This window comes from Onychomys torridus, chromosome 6 (genome assembly GCF_903995425.1).
Source record: "Onychomys torridus chromosome 6, mOncTor1.1, whole genome shotgun sequence".
Taxonomy (NCBI): Eukaryota; Metazoa; Chordata; class Mammalia; order Rodentia; family Cricetidae; genus Onychomys; species Onychomys torridus.
The window spans coordinates 69,764,061-69,782,035 of record NC_050448.1 but is presented as its reverse complement, the minus strand read 5'-3'; the positions used below and the strand labels follow the sequence as shown (position 1 = coordinate 69,782,035).

The 17,975-nt window shown below is 50.9% G+C and overlaps 2 protein-coding genes across 2 annotated transcripts; one reads left to right on the top strand and one right to left on the bottom strand.

The window, feature by feature from the left end:
• Window positions 1-321: 321 nt before the first annotated feature.
• On the bottom strand, window positions 322-6,922 carry Rfx5 (regulatory factor X5). The gene is made up of 10 exons (XM_036190862.1): window positions 6,864-6,922; window positions 6,618-6,750; window positions 6,382-6,415; window positions 5,934-6,016; window positions 5,405-5,524; window positions 5,103-5,222; window positions 4,904-4,985; window positions 4,418-4,619; window positions 3,797-3,900; window positions 322-3,388 (listed from the first exon to the last, which is right to left on the bottom strand). Exons 2-10 carry the CDS (start codon window positions 6,728-6,730, stop codon window positions 2,258-2,260), a joined length of 1,989 nt encoding a protein of 662 aa, XP_036046755.1. The 5' UTR covers window positions 6,731-6,750; window positions 6,864-6,922; the 3' UTR covers window positions 322-2,257.
• Window positions 6,923-9,164: 2,242 nt separating this feature from the next.
• LOC118586205 lies at window positions 9,165-17,598 on the top strand. Its single transcript, XM_036191354.1, has 4 exons — window positions 9,165-9,197; window positions 11,563-11,658; window positions 11,824-12,007; window positions 12,635-17,598. Exons 1-4 carry the CDS (start codon window positions 9,165-9,167, stop codon window positions 13,714-13,716), a joined length of 1,395 nt encoding a protein of 464 aa, XP_036047247.1. The 3' UTR covers window positions 13,717-17,598.
• Window positions 17,599-17,975: the final 377 nt, after the last annotated feature.

Sequence of the window (17,975 nt, the reverse complement as noted above, 5' to 3'; positions counted from 1 at the left end):
CGCAAAGCTACACAGAGAAACCCTGTCTCAAAAACCAAAAAAAAAAGAAAGAAAAGGAAAAAAGATATATGAAAATACATACTAAACTGGAAAAGTGACTTAGGAGCCCAAATTGTTTATAGTTATGGAACCAGTAGTTAAAATTACGTCTACCAAGAGCTGGGCACAGTGGTGCACACCTTTCGTCCCGGCAGTCTGGAGGCAGAGGCAGTGGGTCGACATAGTGAGTAGGACAGTACAGTGACAGACATAGTAGAACCTGTCTTGAGAAAACAAAACAAAACAGAACGAAATTTAAAAAATTATGCCCACAAAGAAACATAAGGCTCAGATGGCTTTATAGGTAAGTTTTATCAAACATTCAAGACCAGTTCATTTCAATATGATGTAAACTCTTTCATAAAGTAAGACAAGAGGCAACAGTCCCCAACTCAGAGGGTACACAGACCAAAAGGACCGCCGAGGACAATCTTAGAAACCTCTTTAGAAATCTTACTAAAAACAAAGGCACTCATGTACAAGAATGTTCATAGCAGCATTGTGTATAATAACAAAAGCCTGGAAACAGCCCAATGTTACTCGACAGGTGAATGGCTAAGTCGGTTGTGTTGTATGTATTTACTGCAATATTATACAGATGCAAATGAATGAATCATAGCTATTACGACATCGACGAATCTTAGAAACAATGGTAGGTGCAAAAGAGCAAACCTCCAGGGACTAACAGAGTACAACATTTTTGTAAAGCTGAAATACAAGCAAAACGAAATAATACATTCTTAAAGAATATATACACACATGGCCAATATACATAAACAAGCGATTAATGAGCATAAAATTAAAGACAGCGGTTACCTCTAAGAAGAGGCAGGGAAAGGTGGCATAACCTAATAGAATTTTTAATGTTTTAATGTTTAAGTTGAATGATGGGTTATAGGTACTCACTGCATTTCATAATTTATAGTAAATATTTCTTTATAGATATCAAATATTATTATAATTTAAAAAAAATCTGCTCTTGTGGAAATAAATGGACAAATGGGTGTTACCTCCCTGAAAGAAAATCTGTATTTCTTGGGAAAAAAACCAAGATTCCCTGACAAGAAGCTATCCAGTGGAGAGGACAGAGTTCATCTTCAGTTAATATGGGCTGGTTTCCTGCTGTCCCCAAGGATACATCTGGAGTGTCTGGATCTGTCCCCTGGTGCTCCCTAACTTACAGAATCGGTACCACCTCCTCGGCTAATCTAGCCTGACCCCATCCGGTCCTGACAAGGGACTGACACCTGGTGGCTGCAGACTGAATCAAGTGCCATGGGCTAGCTTTCCTGGTAGGGAGTGAGACCCAGAGTCAGTGGAAAAGTTGTCAGGAGAAGTAAGACTCTCAAGAGAATGCTTCCTTCTCTGTCCTTCCCAGACTACAATGAGATAAGATGTCACCACCACAGTGAGAGAAATGCAAGGCTCAGGGAAAGGCAGCAGTCTAGCTCACCTGAGCTTAGCCAGCTAAGACACACTTCCAGCAGCAACTCTCCACCCTCCTCCCCAAGTCTCCATCTGGGGAGTCTGTGGTGTGAGAAGGCCGATTCCACCCTTTTTCCAAAGCTGGTCCATGATGTATATAATAAACACATTAGCATAAACATCTTCCTGGCCACACTTGTTGGTCAAGGATAGACCTGACCCAGGCTGGTTTCATCATGGTAAATCTTTGGGCTTTTGCTAGGATTCCTGGCATAGTGATACCCTTTCTTTCTGCTTAGATATAAAATGGGCAAACGCAGTCCTAGGAGTGCTGGCATCTGTGAATGGTCCAAACTAAGGATGATTTTACATTAGGTGAAGCCGTGAGAACGAACTGAGCAATCAGATCACGCCTCACCTGAAGCCAGTACTACCTCTTGACTTTCCAATTTCATAAGCCAATTAACAGCTTTTGTCTTAAGTGAGTTCTAAGTTTTCTATTGATTAGAAGCCAGAATATCCCTAACCTACATTCACATTTACCCTAGCTCTATTCCCCCAGGAGAGCACAGGGATCTAGGTGGGAAGGTCATTATAATTTACTGGTTGTATTAAAGCCAAGGTATTGAGCTGGAAAGGTCTGAAGCAGCTACCAGGCACTATACAAGCCAGGCCAATGGGCTCCTTTAGGGAAAGACTAGCTGAATGAGAGGCAGGTGCAGTGAAGGGCCTCTTTCAGGCAGGCAGGTTGAGCTCAAATGAACATAGCTATTCTTCCCCACAGAGCTATCTATCATGGGGGTGTTGCTTTGGGGTCTTTATGCTCCTGGGTTAGGGAACTCTGAAGTCCTCGACCCTTTAACCCTTGGTTACCCTGTGTTGTGATGGCAGCCTCTCCCTTTACCAACGAAAGGGCCTCCTTTGGAATGCCGCCCTTGATAACACTCACTTTTGAGGTGATGGGAGGAATTTTATCTTCTGCTTCTTTGGCTGGCTGGAAACTCAGGCTCCTTTCTCCTTTGGAAACAGCTCCATCTTCCTGACCTTGAGTAGACACTGTTTCCTGCTTGGCATCACCCACTGGCCCTAGTCTTTCTGGTCTCCCAACTGAGCTGTTTTCTCCTTTGGAGCCCCAGAGTAACCTCGGAGACCGGGGAGAGTTCCCAGCAGCCTTCTCCGGAGTAGCATGCCTCTCCCCACTCCCGCCTGGCTTTTTCCTAGGGCGTCCCCGCTTCCTTTTTGCCTCACTCACTGTGGCCTCTGCCTCTTGCTTCACTTCTTTAACCGGTGGGTCCTGCCCACTGGCCTCACTCAGAGGCACTTCTGCTGTCCTTTTGATACCCTTGTCATGGGGTCGTGGGTCACCACTTATCACTACCTCCCTGTTCTCTGTGCCTCGAGGCAGAAGAAGTGTCCTGGGTGGAACTCGCCCAGGCCCAGGCCCAGGCCCAGGCCCAGGCCCAGGCGCAGGCCCAGGCGCAGGCCCAGGCCCAGGCGCAGGCGCAGGCCCAGGCCCAGGTGCAGGCCCAGGCCCAGGCCCAGGTGCAGGCCCAGCCCCGAGCCCAGGGCCAAGCCCAGGCCCTGGTCCTGGCCCAAGCCCAGGCCCAATTCTAGCCCCAGCCCCTGACAAAGTAGGAACAGGTGGTAAGATCATGTTAATGATGGGCACAGCTGCCTGGGGTCCCCCAACCCTAGTGGGCAGAGGCAATGTAGCTACTTTCAGAGTGCCTGAAGAAAGCTTAGAAGCCAGAATGGGTGCAATAAGAGGTTGTGGTGCTCGGGGAAGGAGCACAGGCAGTCGGGCCACAAGGGCATTAACTTGTGGCTTACTGGCTGCGGGAGCTGAGCTGTCGATCACACCCTTCTTCCGTTCTCCACGTCCTGGGGTGTCTGTCCCAGCTCGGGCTTCTAGCTCCTTAGGAGGCTAAAATGCAAACACAGCCACAACAGTGCATAAAGACTGTGGATACAGGGCTGGGGAGATGGCTCACGGGGTAAGAGGATTTGTTGTTCCTCTAGAGGATCCAGGTTCGGTTCCCAGCACCCACATGGTGGCTTCCAATAGGAACTCTAGTTCCAGAGCATCTGAAGTCCTCTTCTCCCCTTAGGCACCAGGTACATATGTGGTGCACATACATGCATGCAAGCAAAACATTCATACACGTAACAAATAAATCTAAAGATAACTAAGAAAATAAAGCCTGAATACAGGAGGAAAAGAAGGGACCTGGTGCAGCAGAGTAAAAATGTAGGAGGCTCTTTGCTGGAGGGGACACTCAAACCCCAAGGAGCCCTGGGCCGACCACAAAGTCAGAGGCATTAGCTGCCTTACCTGGGCTGGTCTCTCTGGCTTTTTGGGGCCTCCACCTTCCAGGTTCTCCACGCCATTCTTGGATTTACATGACGACCGTTCCCGAGGGGCTCGCTCTTCCTCTTCTGCAGAGGTACCCAGTGGGAATAAAGCGAGGGTGAGGAAAGAACCAAGGTATGGACAGTGAAATGAGCCTGACTTCCTAGCTGGGCCTGGGGCAGACAGCAGGAAAGCATGTGTTTAAAGCATGTCCTAGGAAGTAGCTCCAGCAGGGGCCGGGCTCAGAGTTCAGTTGGTTATGTGCTTGCCACGTAAGCATGACTAGAGTTCCACCTGGCATGCACGCCTATCCACCCACACAAAAAGGATCACTGGGAAGAGAAAGCAATCCGAGGGGTGTCTACCCTTGTATTTGGGAAGGCCTTTAGAGCTGGAAAGGATATCAGTGTGTGCCTGTTTGGAGGTTGAGGCAGGAGGACTGCTAGAGCCCAGGAGGTCTAATCCATCTTTGGCAACATAGTCAGACTCTGTGCAAGTGTTACACACACACACACACACACACACACACACACACACACACACACACGTGCGCGCGCACATCCAAAAAAAAGGTAAAAGTGGCTGAAGAGCAGGTCCACCCACCAGCAAGCCCCCCAGCCTTAAGCACATGAGCATGTGCAGATCGGGCAGAGATGAGATGCTGCTGTAGTAGGTAGCGGGCGACCTGAACTATGGAACTGAAGGATCGTTTCAGGATCTGCTCTGCCCAGTCACAAGTCAGGGCACAGGCTGCCTCTACCAGTTCATCCCGAGGTGCTTGGGTTACTTCTGGGCCCATTTCTGGCTGGAGTGAAGAAAGACATGCTCAATCAGATTACCAAGTGAATTACTGTCCCTCCCCTACTACTGACTAAAGCAGAAACCAGACTGAGGACAGAAGTTGCTCCTACTCATTAAGACCCAGAAACTCAAATGCTCTTCTTCCCATGCTTAGGCCACAAGGAAGGCAGACGGTCTCCCAGAAGCAATGTATGAATGACTGTGGTTTTCCCAGCCACCACAACAAGTCCTAAAGACCTCTTTTACCTGGGAGAGAGAGTTAATTAGTATTGGAAGGTCATTACTTACACTGTCAGAACCCTTTAAGTCAAGTCCAGGCAATGGTGGCATAGACACCAAGGTCTTCCTTCGGATGCCACTGTAGCAATACCTGATGCAAGTTAAGGAGCAGCCAAAATCTGGAGCTCGGCAAGCCTCTTAGGCAAGTTAGGCTATTTCTATCTCGTCCCCTTTCCTCCCCAGGTCCTAATCTCTCAGTCAAGGATACTTGGATTGGCCCCGACCACCAAGTCTTCGGGCCTTGATGTCAGGGAAGATCTCTCTGATGGTCTTGCCGAAGTTGGCTGTGCTGAGTGGGCGGCAACAGGCAAGACTCTCACAGTACTTTCTGAGGAAGTAGGGGTAGAGGGAGAAGATATTCAGAGAAGGCTACTGGTGGGCTCAGAGTGTTGCTAGGGACCAAGTGTGGGGAACCCTTTAAGAGGTCACACTCCAGCAAGGCAGGAGGAGCTTCAAGGGTAAGGGTCTAGTCCTGTGCCCAACAACCCAGGCATCACCTTCTTTACATACCGATAGGCATCATAGACGCTTTGCTTTGGCAGACAGGTATCCATGTGCTCTTCCAGGTGGTTGCGGATCCACCTACAGGCATACATATACTCCTCATTGCTAAGTATACTCGGCTCTGAGCTGTAAGGCAAGTAAAAGGGACACACATACTTCAATGGTGCTGGACCAAATCAGTCAGTCCCAAATCTACCTTTCTCTGCTAAACCATGCCAGGGCAGGGCACCATCAATGCATCTTCTTCTCCTTTTTTTAAAGATTATTTTATAATATGAGTGTTTTGCCTGCATGTATGTATGTGTACCACATGTGTGCCTGGTGCCCACCGAGGTCACAAAGTGGTGTCAAAATTCCTGGGAACTGGAGTTATAGATGGCTGTGAGCTACTACGTGGGTGTTGGGAATTGAACCTGGGTCCTATTCAAGAGCAGCCTGTGCTCTTAACCCCCTTCCCCATCACCTACTTTTTGACTCATCACAGTGAGACTCAAGATCAGAACCTAGGACATCTAAAACACTAACACCAAAGTACCTTTTATCGCCAACGCTGGGCCCTGAAGGGAGCTGAAGGTAGAGATAGAGCTTGTCGTTGTCAGAGAACTTCTGTACTTCTTGCTGAGGCAGAAGGGAACAGAGGCAGGAGAGATGAAGCCAAGGACCCAGTGAATGATCTCATCTTGACCATAGAGTCCAGCTGACTCTAAGTCAGGCTGTCAGAATGAGAAGGGACCTGATAAATGACTTGAGGGTGAGTACTCACTACACGAGGAACCTTCTGGGCTCCCATGGAGAGAAAGGGAGCAGAGGGGAGGATTGGGTTTGATTTGATCTCTTTCTACACAGGTCACACAAGGATGGAGCATGCTGCTCAAAGGTGGGCAGCACTGGCTCTCCCACATAAACCTATTTACTTTCTCACATCACCACCATCCTCACCCCTCAGCAATACCACCTCTGCGGCCCTTTCCCAACCTGCTTACCAGGATTCCCTCGACTTTGTTCTGCACGGCCTTGCTGTGGAGAAGAAGAAAAGCTGGAGGTCACAAGGTTGTCCCATCCCTTTGTCTGACTGCTAGAGACAGAAAAAGGACCGGACTGCTCCCGGGACCCCAGACCTCAGCCTGCTCTTGAACACTTGCCTGAGTAAGGAGTGAAGGGTAACAAGGATCTACAGCTGGGTCTGGCACAGGGTTTGGAGCCCGAGCCGATTACTTACGAAATGGTACCTCGGAGCCTTTGAAGAAGGGTGGTAGGTTCCCCAGTGTCAGCACCACCTTGGGGCCTTGCCCCCACCCTGGGGCTTTTAACATCAGGTTTATCTTCTGCCATCCCAGCATGAGGACTAAAAGCTGAGAGAAGACAAGGCAGAAGATTTAACTCCCACCAAGCTTCCTTTCCCCGTCTCTACCCAGAAACACAAACAGCAGCCAAGCCTCCCCCGGTGGTTTTCCTCACCACTTGCCTTCTCTAAAATTTGAATTATTCCGTTACTTTGCCAGGCCCTTCTAGACCCGAAGAGATCTCTGACATCTCCACTCTGTATGTCCCGCCTTTTGAAGTCTCTCAAATCTGGGGGAGATAGGGGTGGGGAGATCCACGTTAGAAAGAAATCTTCCAATCCCCCCCCCCCCGAAAAAAAACAAAACAAAACAAAACACGACAAACCAAAGTTCTCCGATATTCGACTAGCCTCCTCGCCATTGATTTCGCCGGGGAGGTCGGAAGGGATACGGGCACACTCGGCCCTCCCAGGTTTGGAAAAAAAAAAAAAAACTGGGCCCAAGTTCTCACGCCCGGGTCTCGCCACGGCCTCCCCGCTGCCCCCCGGCCGCCGCGGCGCGGACCCGACGTCATCCCACGACATCCCACCCCGTGGCGTCCCCACTCCCCTCGGGCCTCCACCCGATCCCCGGTGCCGGGCCGGGGGGATGGGAGGGCCGGTCCCCGAACTCGGGAGACCCGGCGCAGGAAACCCCGCGGGGAGCCGGGTCCCAGCCTCGGGCACGTGCGCGCGGGCGAGGAGCTGCCGAGAGCTGGTCCTGCTGGCACCCAAGTCCCGTCGCCCCTCCTACCTCGGAGCCGTCCCCCTGCAGCACGGACACCAGACAGGTAGGAGAGAAAGAGAAACGAGCCCCTCGGCTACCTCCGCTCCAGCCCAGCCCCACGGTGCCCGGCCGGCGGGCTCGTGCGTTGCTTTTATTTTCCTTTTTCTGAATGGTCGTGCCAGCCGCGGTCTGCCTGGATACACGCACGGCCTACTCCGTGATTGGTCGTCGCTGCCACCGAGACGGAGGCAGCGAAAGTCTGCCTGGTAACAGGATCTGATTGGTCGAGAGGGGAGGGAAAATCCAAAGTTAGTCTTATTTGAGTCAAGAGGGGGAAGTCCAGGTTAGGTTTCGGTTAAAACCGGGGTCGGTGAGGCCTGCGGGTCCGGGCACGGTTCTCTTCTTAAAGGGACCGCGGGATGAAAGGCCCTGGGGCGTCTGCTCTTCTGCCCTCTGATGCTGTAAGGTCACCGAGAAGACGGATCAGGGACCGAGCGCGGGTTTAACCCGGGAAAGACCCGCGTAGACGCCCTCTAGAGCCCGGACCCCGGAAGGGAGTTGGGGCCGGGGAAGTGGGTGGCTGGGCTTGCGGGGACGCGGTGAGTTTAAGACGGCAGGAGGTCGGTCGGGCGCGATGGCAAGAGTTGCTTTGGCTGTGGGAACCGCATCTCTTTGGTTTCAGGAATTCCCATCGTTTCGCCGAAACTGGGGGGCTTCCCAGCGCGGAGTGGACATGGCTACCACGTTTGAGGTTTGCCCGTGGTTCCGTTTAGAGAGCGGTGGCTCGCGACGGCAGTTCCTTCTGCAGGCCTGGAACGCCTTGTGTCCCGGTCCCCTCACCAGCGGGCTCCCTGCCCTCCGCAGAGACTAGGCGGAGACGGCCTCTCTGCTGTTAGCCGTGCCCATGCCATTCTCTGAAGCCTCCATTTCGGTTAAGCAGTGACAACTCCCAGAGCTAAAGCATCTTAATGCCAGTTCATTCCCAGACCCTTGCCTCCGTGCTCCACTTACCCCAGGAGCCCACAAGAGATGGGCATCGGTCGCCTGACCCACCCACCCACTACACCCCCTGCTACCTTTGGTAGCTACGGACCACTGGCCACCAGAGGAAGCTGTGCAGGCCCTTCCGCCCTTCCCTTCTCCGTCCTGATCCTAAAGACAGCTCCCCCACCCCTTCGCAGGGCTTGGCCAGAATCAAGCCTGTCTGTTGAGCCTCTGGTCTCTGTCTTCCTCCGTGCTCACCTCCCTCTACCCGTTGTTCGTACTCTGGCTTCCTCTGTGTGCTTCCTCTCCTTCCTAGGAGTTCCCTACTTGGTGAACACCGGAACTTTGATTACGTCCCGCCTGAAGAAATTTAGTACGGTGGCAACTTTTCCCTCCAGAAAAGATAGTATTTGATAGGTTACGGGTGTTTAACCCTCTGAAGGTTTGTTGAGCTCCCGAAGAAAGACACACACGCAGAGTTTTGCACCTGTCTTACGTAGTCATGGACTCCAGGTCAACAGTCTCTTAAATGGGTGCATTTTGTTCTGCACAGCAGGGATGTGGCACCCCAAGTTATAGTCCCAGTCCTGACCGGAGTTTTGTAAAGGAGGTGGTGCTCTCTCCACAGCCCTGTGAGGCCCTGTTTCCCTCCTGTGGGAAATGGGGGTGAAATAATCTTTTCTCTGGAAGAGTTCATGAGACTGAGTAAATTCTATCTTTAAGGAATTGGTAGGATGTCTCCCCGTCAGTCTTTCCCTAAGACTGAGGTAATGTACTCATGGTTGATCTCTTTGTTAAAGAGATCCTGTGCTCAGGAGTAGCACTTTGCTGATGAACTCTGCCGCCAGCCGCTAAGTCCCCGAGGCAGCCTTCTGACCACTCAGAACAAGGCACGGGACTCTGTAGGAGCAACACTACTTTCCCTGTACAGTACGCTTTCTTAAGCATGGCCAACCTCCCTTCTGTAGAAGCGAACATCTTGCCTTGCTCAAACACTTGGGATTGTATGGTTTCCTAGTTAGATTCAGCTGTCAGTTCCACACAGCCTAGAGTTATTTGAGGGAGTTTCAGTTGGGATTGGCCTGCGGGGCATTTTCTTGATTGATGGAGAGTAAAACCCTCTGTAGACAGTGCCACCTCTAGGTTGGTGGGTCTGGGCTGTATGAGGAAGGTAGCTGGAGGCAGGTAGGGAGTGAGCCCGTGAGCCCCTGCGCTGCACGGTTCTGGCCTCTGCTCCTGCCCTGAATCCCTCAGTGACGAATTGTTACCTAGACGTGTAAGATGAAATAAGCCAAGGTGCTTTTGGTCAGAGTGTTCTAGCACACCAACAGAAAGCAAGCTAGAACATGTGGCCATTTTCTTGAGACCCCTCAGACCCATTTTAGACACTACTGCTGGCATCTGTCAGTCCTGGGGAAAATGTGTTATGGAATTTGTGGGCAGAAGGCTATTTGGTTTTTACTGTGTGATTGATACTTCTCCTAGCTTTATAGGGTTGGTGGAAGCTAGACATTGAGAAAAAAATATTAGAGATACATTTTGCAATTGCAAATTGCTGACTTTGCTTCTGTAAACTTGCTTGCATTAGACACTGACCCATCCCCTCCCTGAAAATAAGTAAAAAGTTTCAGAGTTCAGACGCTGGCCTTGGGACAAGGTCTGTAATTATAGATAAAAAAAAAAAAAAAAAAAAAAAAGGAACATAAGTCTCTGTTTAAAAATTCCCCAAAGGGGACCCAAGATAAGGACCACCTGGTGAGTCCAGCAAACTAGGTCAAATGTCAGCCAATCACAAGCCTGTAACTATGCGAACTCCCCTCCAGAGTAACTGCTCCCCCTAGACCTCCCCTGAGCCAACCAGTTTACTATGAGTGTTACAAAATTTTCCAAGTAACAAAATGATTGCTGAAATATATGATGATTTTTAAATTGGGCCAAACCCGGGGCACCTGCTATCTTATGCTAATTTTGTAATTTCTGCCTTTAAAAATGCTTGTAACCGCTGCTCAGGGCTCTCTGACTGACCAGGGCGGAGAGTCCGCTTGCACAAGCGCTGAATACATTCCCCTTGCTTGTTGCATCTGCTGGTTTGGAGTCTTGGTTTCTGGGGGGCCCTCCCGCAGACGTAAGTATCCCAGGAGTCTGGGGTCTTTCATTAGGGGGCTCGTCCTGGATTTGGGCGCCCCAGACCCAAATTCCAAGGCCAGTTGGAGGTAAGACAGAGCTCTGAGGTTTCATGTCTTTAATGTTTGTCATTTTTTTTTGTTCTATGTTTTGGGATCCAAAAGTGCCTGTACAGGACTTGTTTCTGAATTTGTATTTGGGCCAGTGGGGAAGGCAGACGTGCCCAGACCCCTGGTCCCACCCTGGAGTCCCACTCTAGGGTCTTTGGAGGGAGGAAGGGATCCGAGTGTCTCTTTGTTCTAGGGAGTTAAGGCACGGCCGGCCCCTCCCGTTTGAAGTTTCCTTCCTCATTTGTACTCACTCGGCACCGCGCGGGTCTGTCTAGTCTTGTTTGTTTCTGTTTAGTGTTGATTGTCTTTATATGTCTGGTGGCCTCTAGAAAAATGGGACAACGACTAACGACCCCCTTAAGCCTCACTTGAGATCACTGGAAAGATGTTATGACCCGGGCCCACAACTGTCACTGGAGGTCTGGAAAAAGAAATGGATCGCTTTCTGTTTTTCAGAATGGCCTGCTCTTAACGTAGGGTGGCCAAAGGATGGCTCTTTTAATTTCGATGTTCTCTTACAGGTGAAGGCTCGAGTTTTTTAGCCTGGCCCTCATGGACACCCTGATCAGGTCCCCTACATAGTCATTTGGGAGGATCTTGCCCGAGACCCCCCCCCAAGTGGATCAAGCCCTTCCTCCCCCAGGTTCCGTCCACTCCCCTTGTTCCCCTCCCTCCACCCTCATCTTCCCTCTATCCCCTAAAAGAATTGTCTGGGTTTAAAGCTAAGGACTCTTCCTCCTCGCCTCCCCGTTTTATCTGACGATCAGACAGATTCGCTACTGTTAGATCCCCCCGTCAATGTTAGACCCCCCACCACCTTATGACCAACCTGCTCGCTCCATAAGAGAACAAAGGGGCCCCCTAGAGGGCTCCCTTTCCCTACCTGCTCCCTCCCCAGATGGGTCCCCAGGTGCTACGGCAGCCTCTGGCTCCCTCACCACCTCCCAGCAGTCGTATGCGCCTCCATCATGATCGAGGAGGGGACAGTGAGGGGGTCTGGACAGCCCATGCTCCTCCCCTCTAGACAGTGGCCAGCCAATTTCAATATTGGCCTTTTTCCGCTTTGGACTTATATAACTGGAAAACTCACAACCCATCCTTTTCATAAGACCCTCAGGCCCTGACAGGCTTGATTGAATCCATTCTGTTAACCCACCAGCCCACTTGGGACGATTGTCAGCAGCTCTTCCAGACTCTCCTCACCACGGAGGAACGGCAGCGGGTGTTCCTAGAGGCTCGCAAAAATGTTCCAGGAAAAGATGGCAGACCGACGCAGTTGCCTAATGAGATCGATGAAGTGTTCCCGTTAACCCGCCCTGATTGGGACTTCAATACCACAGCTGGTAGGGGGCGGCTCCATCTTTATCGCCAGGTTCTGTTGGCGGGTCTCAAAGGGGCTGGAAGGCGCCCCACCAATTTGGCCAAGGTACGTGTGATAATACAGGGGGCTGAGGAAACACCCACAGGATTCCTAGAGAGGTTGATGGAAGGATATCGTATGTACACGCCCTTTGACCCCTCTGCTGCAGATAGGCAATCCAATGTCATCATGTCCTTTATCGGGCAATCAGCCCCAGACATACGGACTAAGCTACTGTGGTTGGAGGGGCTTCTGGGGTACACCTTGCAGGATTTAGTCAAGGAAGCGGAAAAGATTTTTAATAAAAGAGAGACACAGGAATAAAAGGAAGGAAGACTGCGCAGGGAGCAGGAGGACAGAGAGGACAAGCGAGACAAGAGGCGTACTAAGGAGCTAAGCAAAACCTTGGCCAGCGTAGTGTGACAGCCAGAAGAGAGAGGGGCTAGGTTAGGTAGGGGCCTGGGAGACAAAAAGAGACCTCAAATGAGCCGCGACCAGTGTGCATATTGTAAGGAAATAGGACACTGGGCCAGGACTGCCCTAAAAATAAAAGACAAGAGGACCCCGGAAGCTGACAGAAATATTGTCCCTACAGGATGATGAAGACTAGGACAGTCAGGGCCAGGAGCCCCCCCCCCCCAGCCCCGGATAATCCTTCGAGTGGGGGGCCAACCAGTAACCTTCCTGGTTGACACCGGTGCCCAACATTCGGTCCTAACCCAATCAAGAGGTCCCTTGAGTTCTAAGACGTCCTGGGTGCAGGGGGCCACAGGAGGAAAACTGTACCGATGGACAACTGAGCGAAAAGTACACCTTGGGACGGGGTTGGTCACTCACTCATTCCTCCTAGTTCCAGACTGCCCCTATCCATTGTTGGGGAGAGACCTCCTCTCAAAAGTAGGAGCCCAGATTTACTTCCAAGAGAAAGGGGCCTCCATTAAGGGACCCCAAGGGCAGCCCCTCCAAGTCCTAACTCTGCGCCTGGAGGATGAACATCGATTACAAGAAAGCCCTCAGTCAGCCCAGACCGACCCCCAATGGTTATCAGATTTTCCCCAGGATTGGGCGGAGACTGCGGGAATGGGACTGGCTGTGAACCAGCCTCTCATGATCATTGGACTTAAGCCTTTGGCTACCCTGGTGATGATACGTCAGTATCCACTAAGCAGGGAAGCCAAAAAAGGAATTAGGCCACATATACAAAGACTGCTACAATTGGGCATCCTAAAACCATGCCAATCCCCATGGAACACCCCCTTATTGCCCATCATAAAGCCTGGGACGGGGGACTACCATCCGGTACAGGACTTAAGAGAAGTAAACAAGAGGACAGAGGATATACATCCTACAGTGCCCAATCCCTACAACTTGCTAAGTACGCTGCCCCCAAGCCACACATGGTATACAGTGCTAGATTTAAAAGATGCTTTCTTCTGCATAAGACTAAGCCCTCAGAGTCAGCCAATCTTTGCTCTTGAATGGAAAGATCCAGAATCAGGTTTTTCAGGACAGCTCACATGGACAAGATTACCGCAAGGATTCAAAAACTCCCCGACCCTGTTTGACGAGGCTCTACATCAGGACCTGGCTGATTTCAGAGTCAGCCATCCTCAGTTCGCTCTTCTGCTGTATGTAGATGACCTGCTCCTAGCAGCCGAGACTCGAGAAGACTGTCTAAAAGGTACCTGTTAAAAAGGCTAGGGGAATTAGGGTATAAGGCCTCAGCTAAAAAGGCCCAAATTTGTGTCAGACAAGTGACCTACCTGGGCTATAAGCTGGAAGGAGGACAGAGGTGGCTAACAGAGGGTCGTAAACAAGCCATCACCCAGATCCTGCCGCCCACAAGTGCACGGGCCCTGAGGGAGTTCTTGGGAAGTGCTGGATTTTGTCGCTTATGGATACCAGGATTTGCTGAGCTGGCAGCCCCTCTGTATCCCCTTACCAAGGCCAATGCCCCATTCCGGTGGGAAAAAGAACAACAGGCCTTCGATCGAATTAAAAAAGCCTTATTGAGATTGGGGATTTAGCTCAGTGGTAGAGCACTTGCCTAGCAAGCGCAAGGCCCTGGGTTCGATCCTCAGCTAAAAAAAAAAAAGGCCTTATTATCAGCTCCGGCTTTGGGCCTCCCAGATGTGACCAGGCCATTCACTTTATATGTAGATGAACGACAGGGAATTGCAAAAGGAGTTTTAACCCAAAAATTAGGGCCCTGGAAAAGACCGGTGGCCTACTTTTCAAAGAAACTGGACAATGTGGCGGCCGGATGGCCCCCATGTCTCTGTATCATTACAGCTGTGGCCATATTGGTAAAAGACTCTGATAAGCTAACCTTGGGACAGCCCTTGACAGTGATGGCCCCCCATGCCATAGAGACAGTTACTTGCCAGCCCCCTGACCGATGGCTTTCAAATGCCCGGATCACCCATTACCAGACGATGCTATTAAATCCCGACTGGATTCGGTTCGGGGCTGCAGTCTCTCAACCCAGCGACTCTGCTTCCGGACTCGGACTCTCACCTCTCCATCGAACATGATTGTCATCAAATCCTGGCAGAAGTGCACGGGACCCATGAGGACTTGACTGACCAACCTCTGCCAGATGCTGAACACACCTGGTACATGGATGGGAGCAGTTTCCTGCATAACGGTGAGCAAAAGGCAGGGGCAGCAGTAGTAGATGGGACCACAGTCATCTGGGCGTCGGCCCTAGAGCCTGGAACCTCAGCACAGAGGGCCGAACTCATCGCCCTGACGCAGGCATTGACAAAGGCCCATGGAAAAAAAAGTCAACATTTACACAGACAGCCAGTATGCTTTTGCTACTGCGCATGTCCATGGAGAGATTTATCGAAGGCGGGGCCTGTTAACCTCGGCGGAAAAAGATATTAAAAACAACAACAACAAAAAAATCCTAGACCTCCTACAGGCGCTCTTCCTACCTAAAAAGGTGAGCATCATCCATCGTCCGGGTCCCCAGGTGGGGAGGGACCCTGTAGCGGTGGGAAACAGCATGGCGGATGAAACTGCTAGGACAACAGCCTTACAAAACCAAACCCTTGCCTTAACCACACCCCAGGAAGGGCAGCCCAGCAAACAGCCTCTTCCAGTATTCAGATCAGGACATAGAGACGGCCAAAAAGTTAAAGGCAACCTTTAACAACTCGTCCGGAACTTGGGAATACAAAAATAAAACTATACTGCCCCAAAAGGATGCAAGGAGACTGGTCACTTACCTGCACAGGTGGACTCACTTGGGTTATAAAAAGCTAGAGACTCTTTTACAGAGAGAGGAACAGTTTCATTACATTCCAGATTTATCGGGCATAATTAAACAGGTTGTAGACTCTTGTGTTCCCTGTGCCAAGGTCAATGCAGGTCGGTTCCAGGCACCCGCTGGAGTCAGGATGAGAGGAGAACGACCCAGCACCAATTGGGAGATCGATTTCACCGAGATCAGGCCTGGCAAATACGGAGTTAAATATCTCCTAGTCTTTGTAGATACTTTCTCTGGCTGGACAGAAGCCTTCCCCACCAAACAAGAGACAGCACAGTGGCAGTCAAGAAGATTTTAAAAGAGATTTTTCCTCAATTTGGGCTCCCTAAGGTAATAGGGTCAGATAATGGCCCTGCTTTCGTCTCCCAGGTAAGTCAGATGGTGGCCAAGCTTTTGGAGATAGATTGAAAATTACATTACACTTACAGACCCCAAAGTTCAGGACAGGTAGAGTGGATGAACAGAATGATTAAAGAGAAATTAGCCCTAGAAACTGACACTAAAGACTGGGTCCAACTCCTTCCCACGGCCCTGTTTAGAGCTCGAAACACTCCAGTGAGCCATGGACTGACTCCCTACGAAATCCTATATGGAGGACCCCCTCCTATAGCAGATTTCCTTGACCCTGCCATTGATTCCCAAAGTTTGCAGGCATGGCTTCGAGCCCTACAACTCATCCAGAGACTGGTGTGGAAGCCCTTGGCTGCCGTCTATACAGTTGGGAGCTCCACTGTCCCACACCCCTTCCAGATCAGCAATGAAGTGTACGTGAGAAGACACCAATCCAGGACCCTCGAGCCTCGTTGGAAGGGCCCATACACTGTGCTGCTGACCACCCCCACGGCAGTAAAGGTCGATGGCATCGCTGCCTGGATCCATGCCTCCCATCTTAAGCCAGCACCCCAGCCGGGACCCGACTGGAAATTGGAAAAGACTAGTAATCCCCTTAAACTTCATGTCTGCTGAACTGGTATTGTTTCTCCTACTGGTACTCTGACCCTGTAACCTAGGAGCTAGCTCAGCAGCTAATCCACACTCCCCCCAACATCTGGTTAGGGAAGTCAGCACTGCTACTGGACAGGTCGTCTGGTTAACTGAAGGTGACCACACCCCTGGAACCTGGTGGCCCACCGTGACACCTGACCTGTGCCAACTATTCATGGGGCTGGACACCTGGGATATCCCAGAACAAGAAAACCCAAACAATTTACAATGGAGAGTAAAAATAGTCCCTCTCCCTTGGTATGGATGCTCGAACCCACAGGCCCGCGCCGAACTCCATGGTCTGGAGTTCTACGTCTGTCCTAGAGATAGGAGAAGTAGAAAACAAGTTCTAAAATGTGGAGGGCCTGAGTCCCTATACTGTGCCAAATGGGGATGTGAGACTACCGGGGATGCCTACTGGGGACCATCTTCCAGTCATGATTGGATTCAGGTCAAAAGGGCTCTGTGGCAGACTGCTCAAAACAGGCTCTCTGCAACCCCTTGTCCATCATCTTTACAGAACCAGGAAAATAGGTTGAAAATCTAGCCCAGAGACAAAAAGGTCAGACTTGGGGGTTACGCCTCTACAAGGAGGGAAATGATGATGGCCTTTGGTTTAAGATTACCCTCCGCCTAAAACCCCTATCTCATCCAATGATGATAGGACCAAACCCTGTCCTTCGTCCCAGTCCTCGGGTACCCCAAGCCCTGCCACCCAAGAATATAACCACAACCCACACCCCCGTAACTTCAGGGGGCCACCCTCCCCCTCCATCAACAACCATGGGGACGCCCCTGATGTCCCCCTTATACAACCTGATTAAGGGAGCCTTCTCTGCCCTTAACTCCACCAAAAGGGACCTCACTCGGTCCTGTTGGCTCTGCCTTTCTGAGGGACCCCCTTATTATGAGGTACCTACAATGGTACCTACAACAACACTGACTCATGCTCCTGGGGAAGACAGGGTGCCAGCAAACTAACTTTATCTGAGGTATCAGGACAGGGACTATGTCTTGGTACACCACCCCCTGAAAAGAGTCAGCTCTGTGCCCGCACAGAAAAGGTTACAGCTATTACAGGCAAATATTTAGCACCCTCAGACGGGGGATGGTGGCCTTGTAACACTGGTTTAACACCTTGTATCTCACCAACGCTGATAAACCAGACTGGTTTCTATGTTCTAGTGCATCTGTACCCTCGGGTTATATACCATGACTCCTCATCTTTTGAAGAACAGATGGAAGGCCTGACCCACCGATACAAAAGGGAACCCGTCACCATGACCTTAGCCGTCCTCATGGGACTGGGAACAGTAGCGGGCATAGCGGTGGGGGGGGGGGGGGGGGGGGGGAATGGGGAGTGTTGCTTATGTGTAAGGGTATCAGCACATGGAACAGCTAAAGGCCGCTATAGCAGAGGATTTGAGGGGGCTAGAGGCTTCCATCTCTGCATTAGAAACCTCCCTCACCTCCTTGTCAGAGGTTGTGCTCCAAAATCGAGGAGGCCTGGACTTGGTTTCCATTAGAGATGGAGGATTATGTGTGGCCCTAAAAGAAAAATGTTGCTTCTATGCGGACCACACTGGGGTAGTACGTGACTCCATGGCCAAGCTTCGTAAACGACTGGAGGAGCGAAAATGGGAAAAGGCCACCGGAGCCAGTTAGTTTAAAAATTGATGGTCCAAATCCCCCT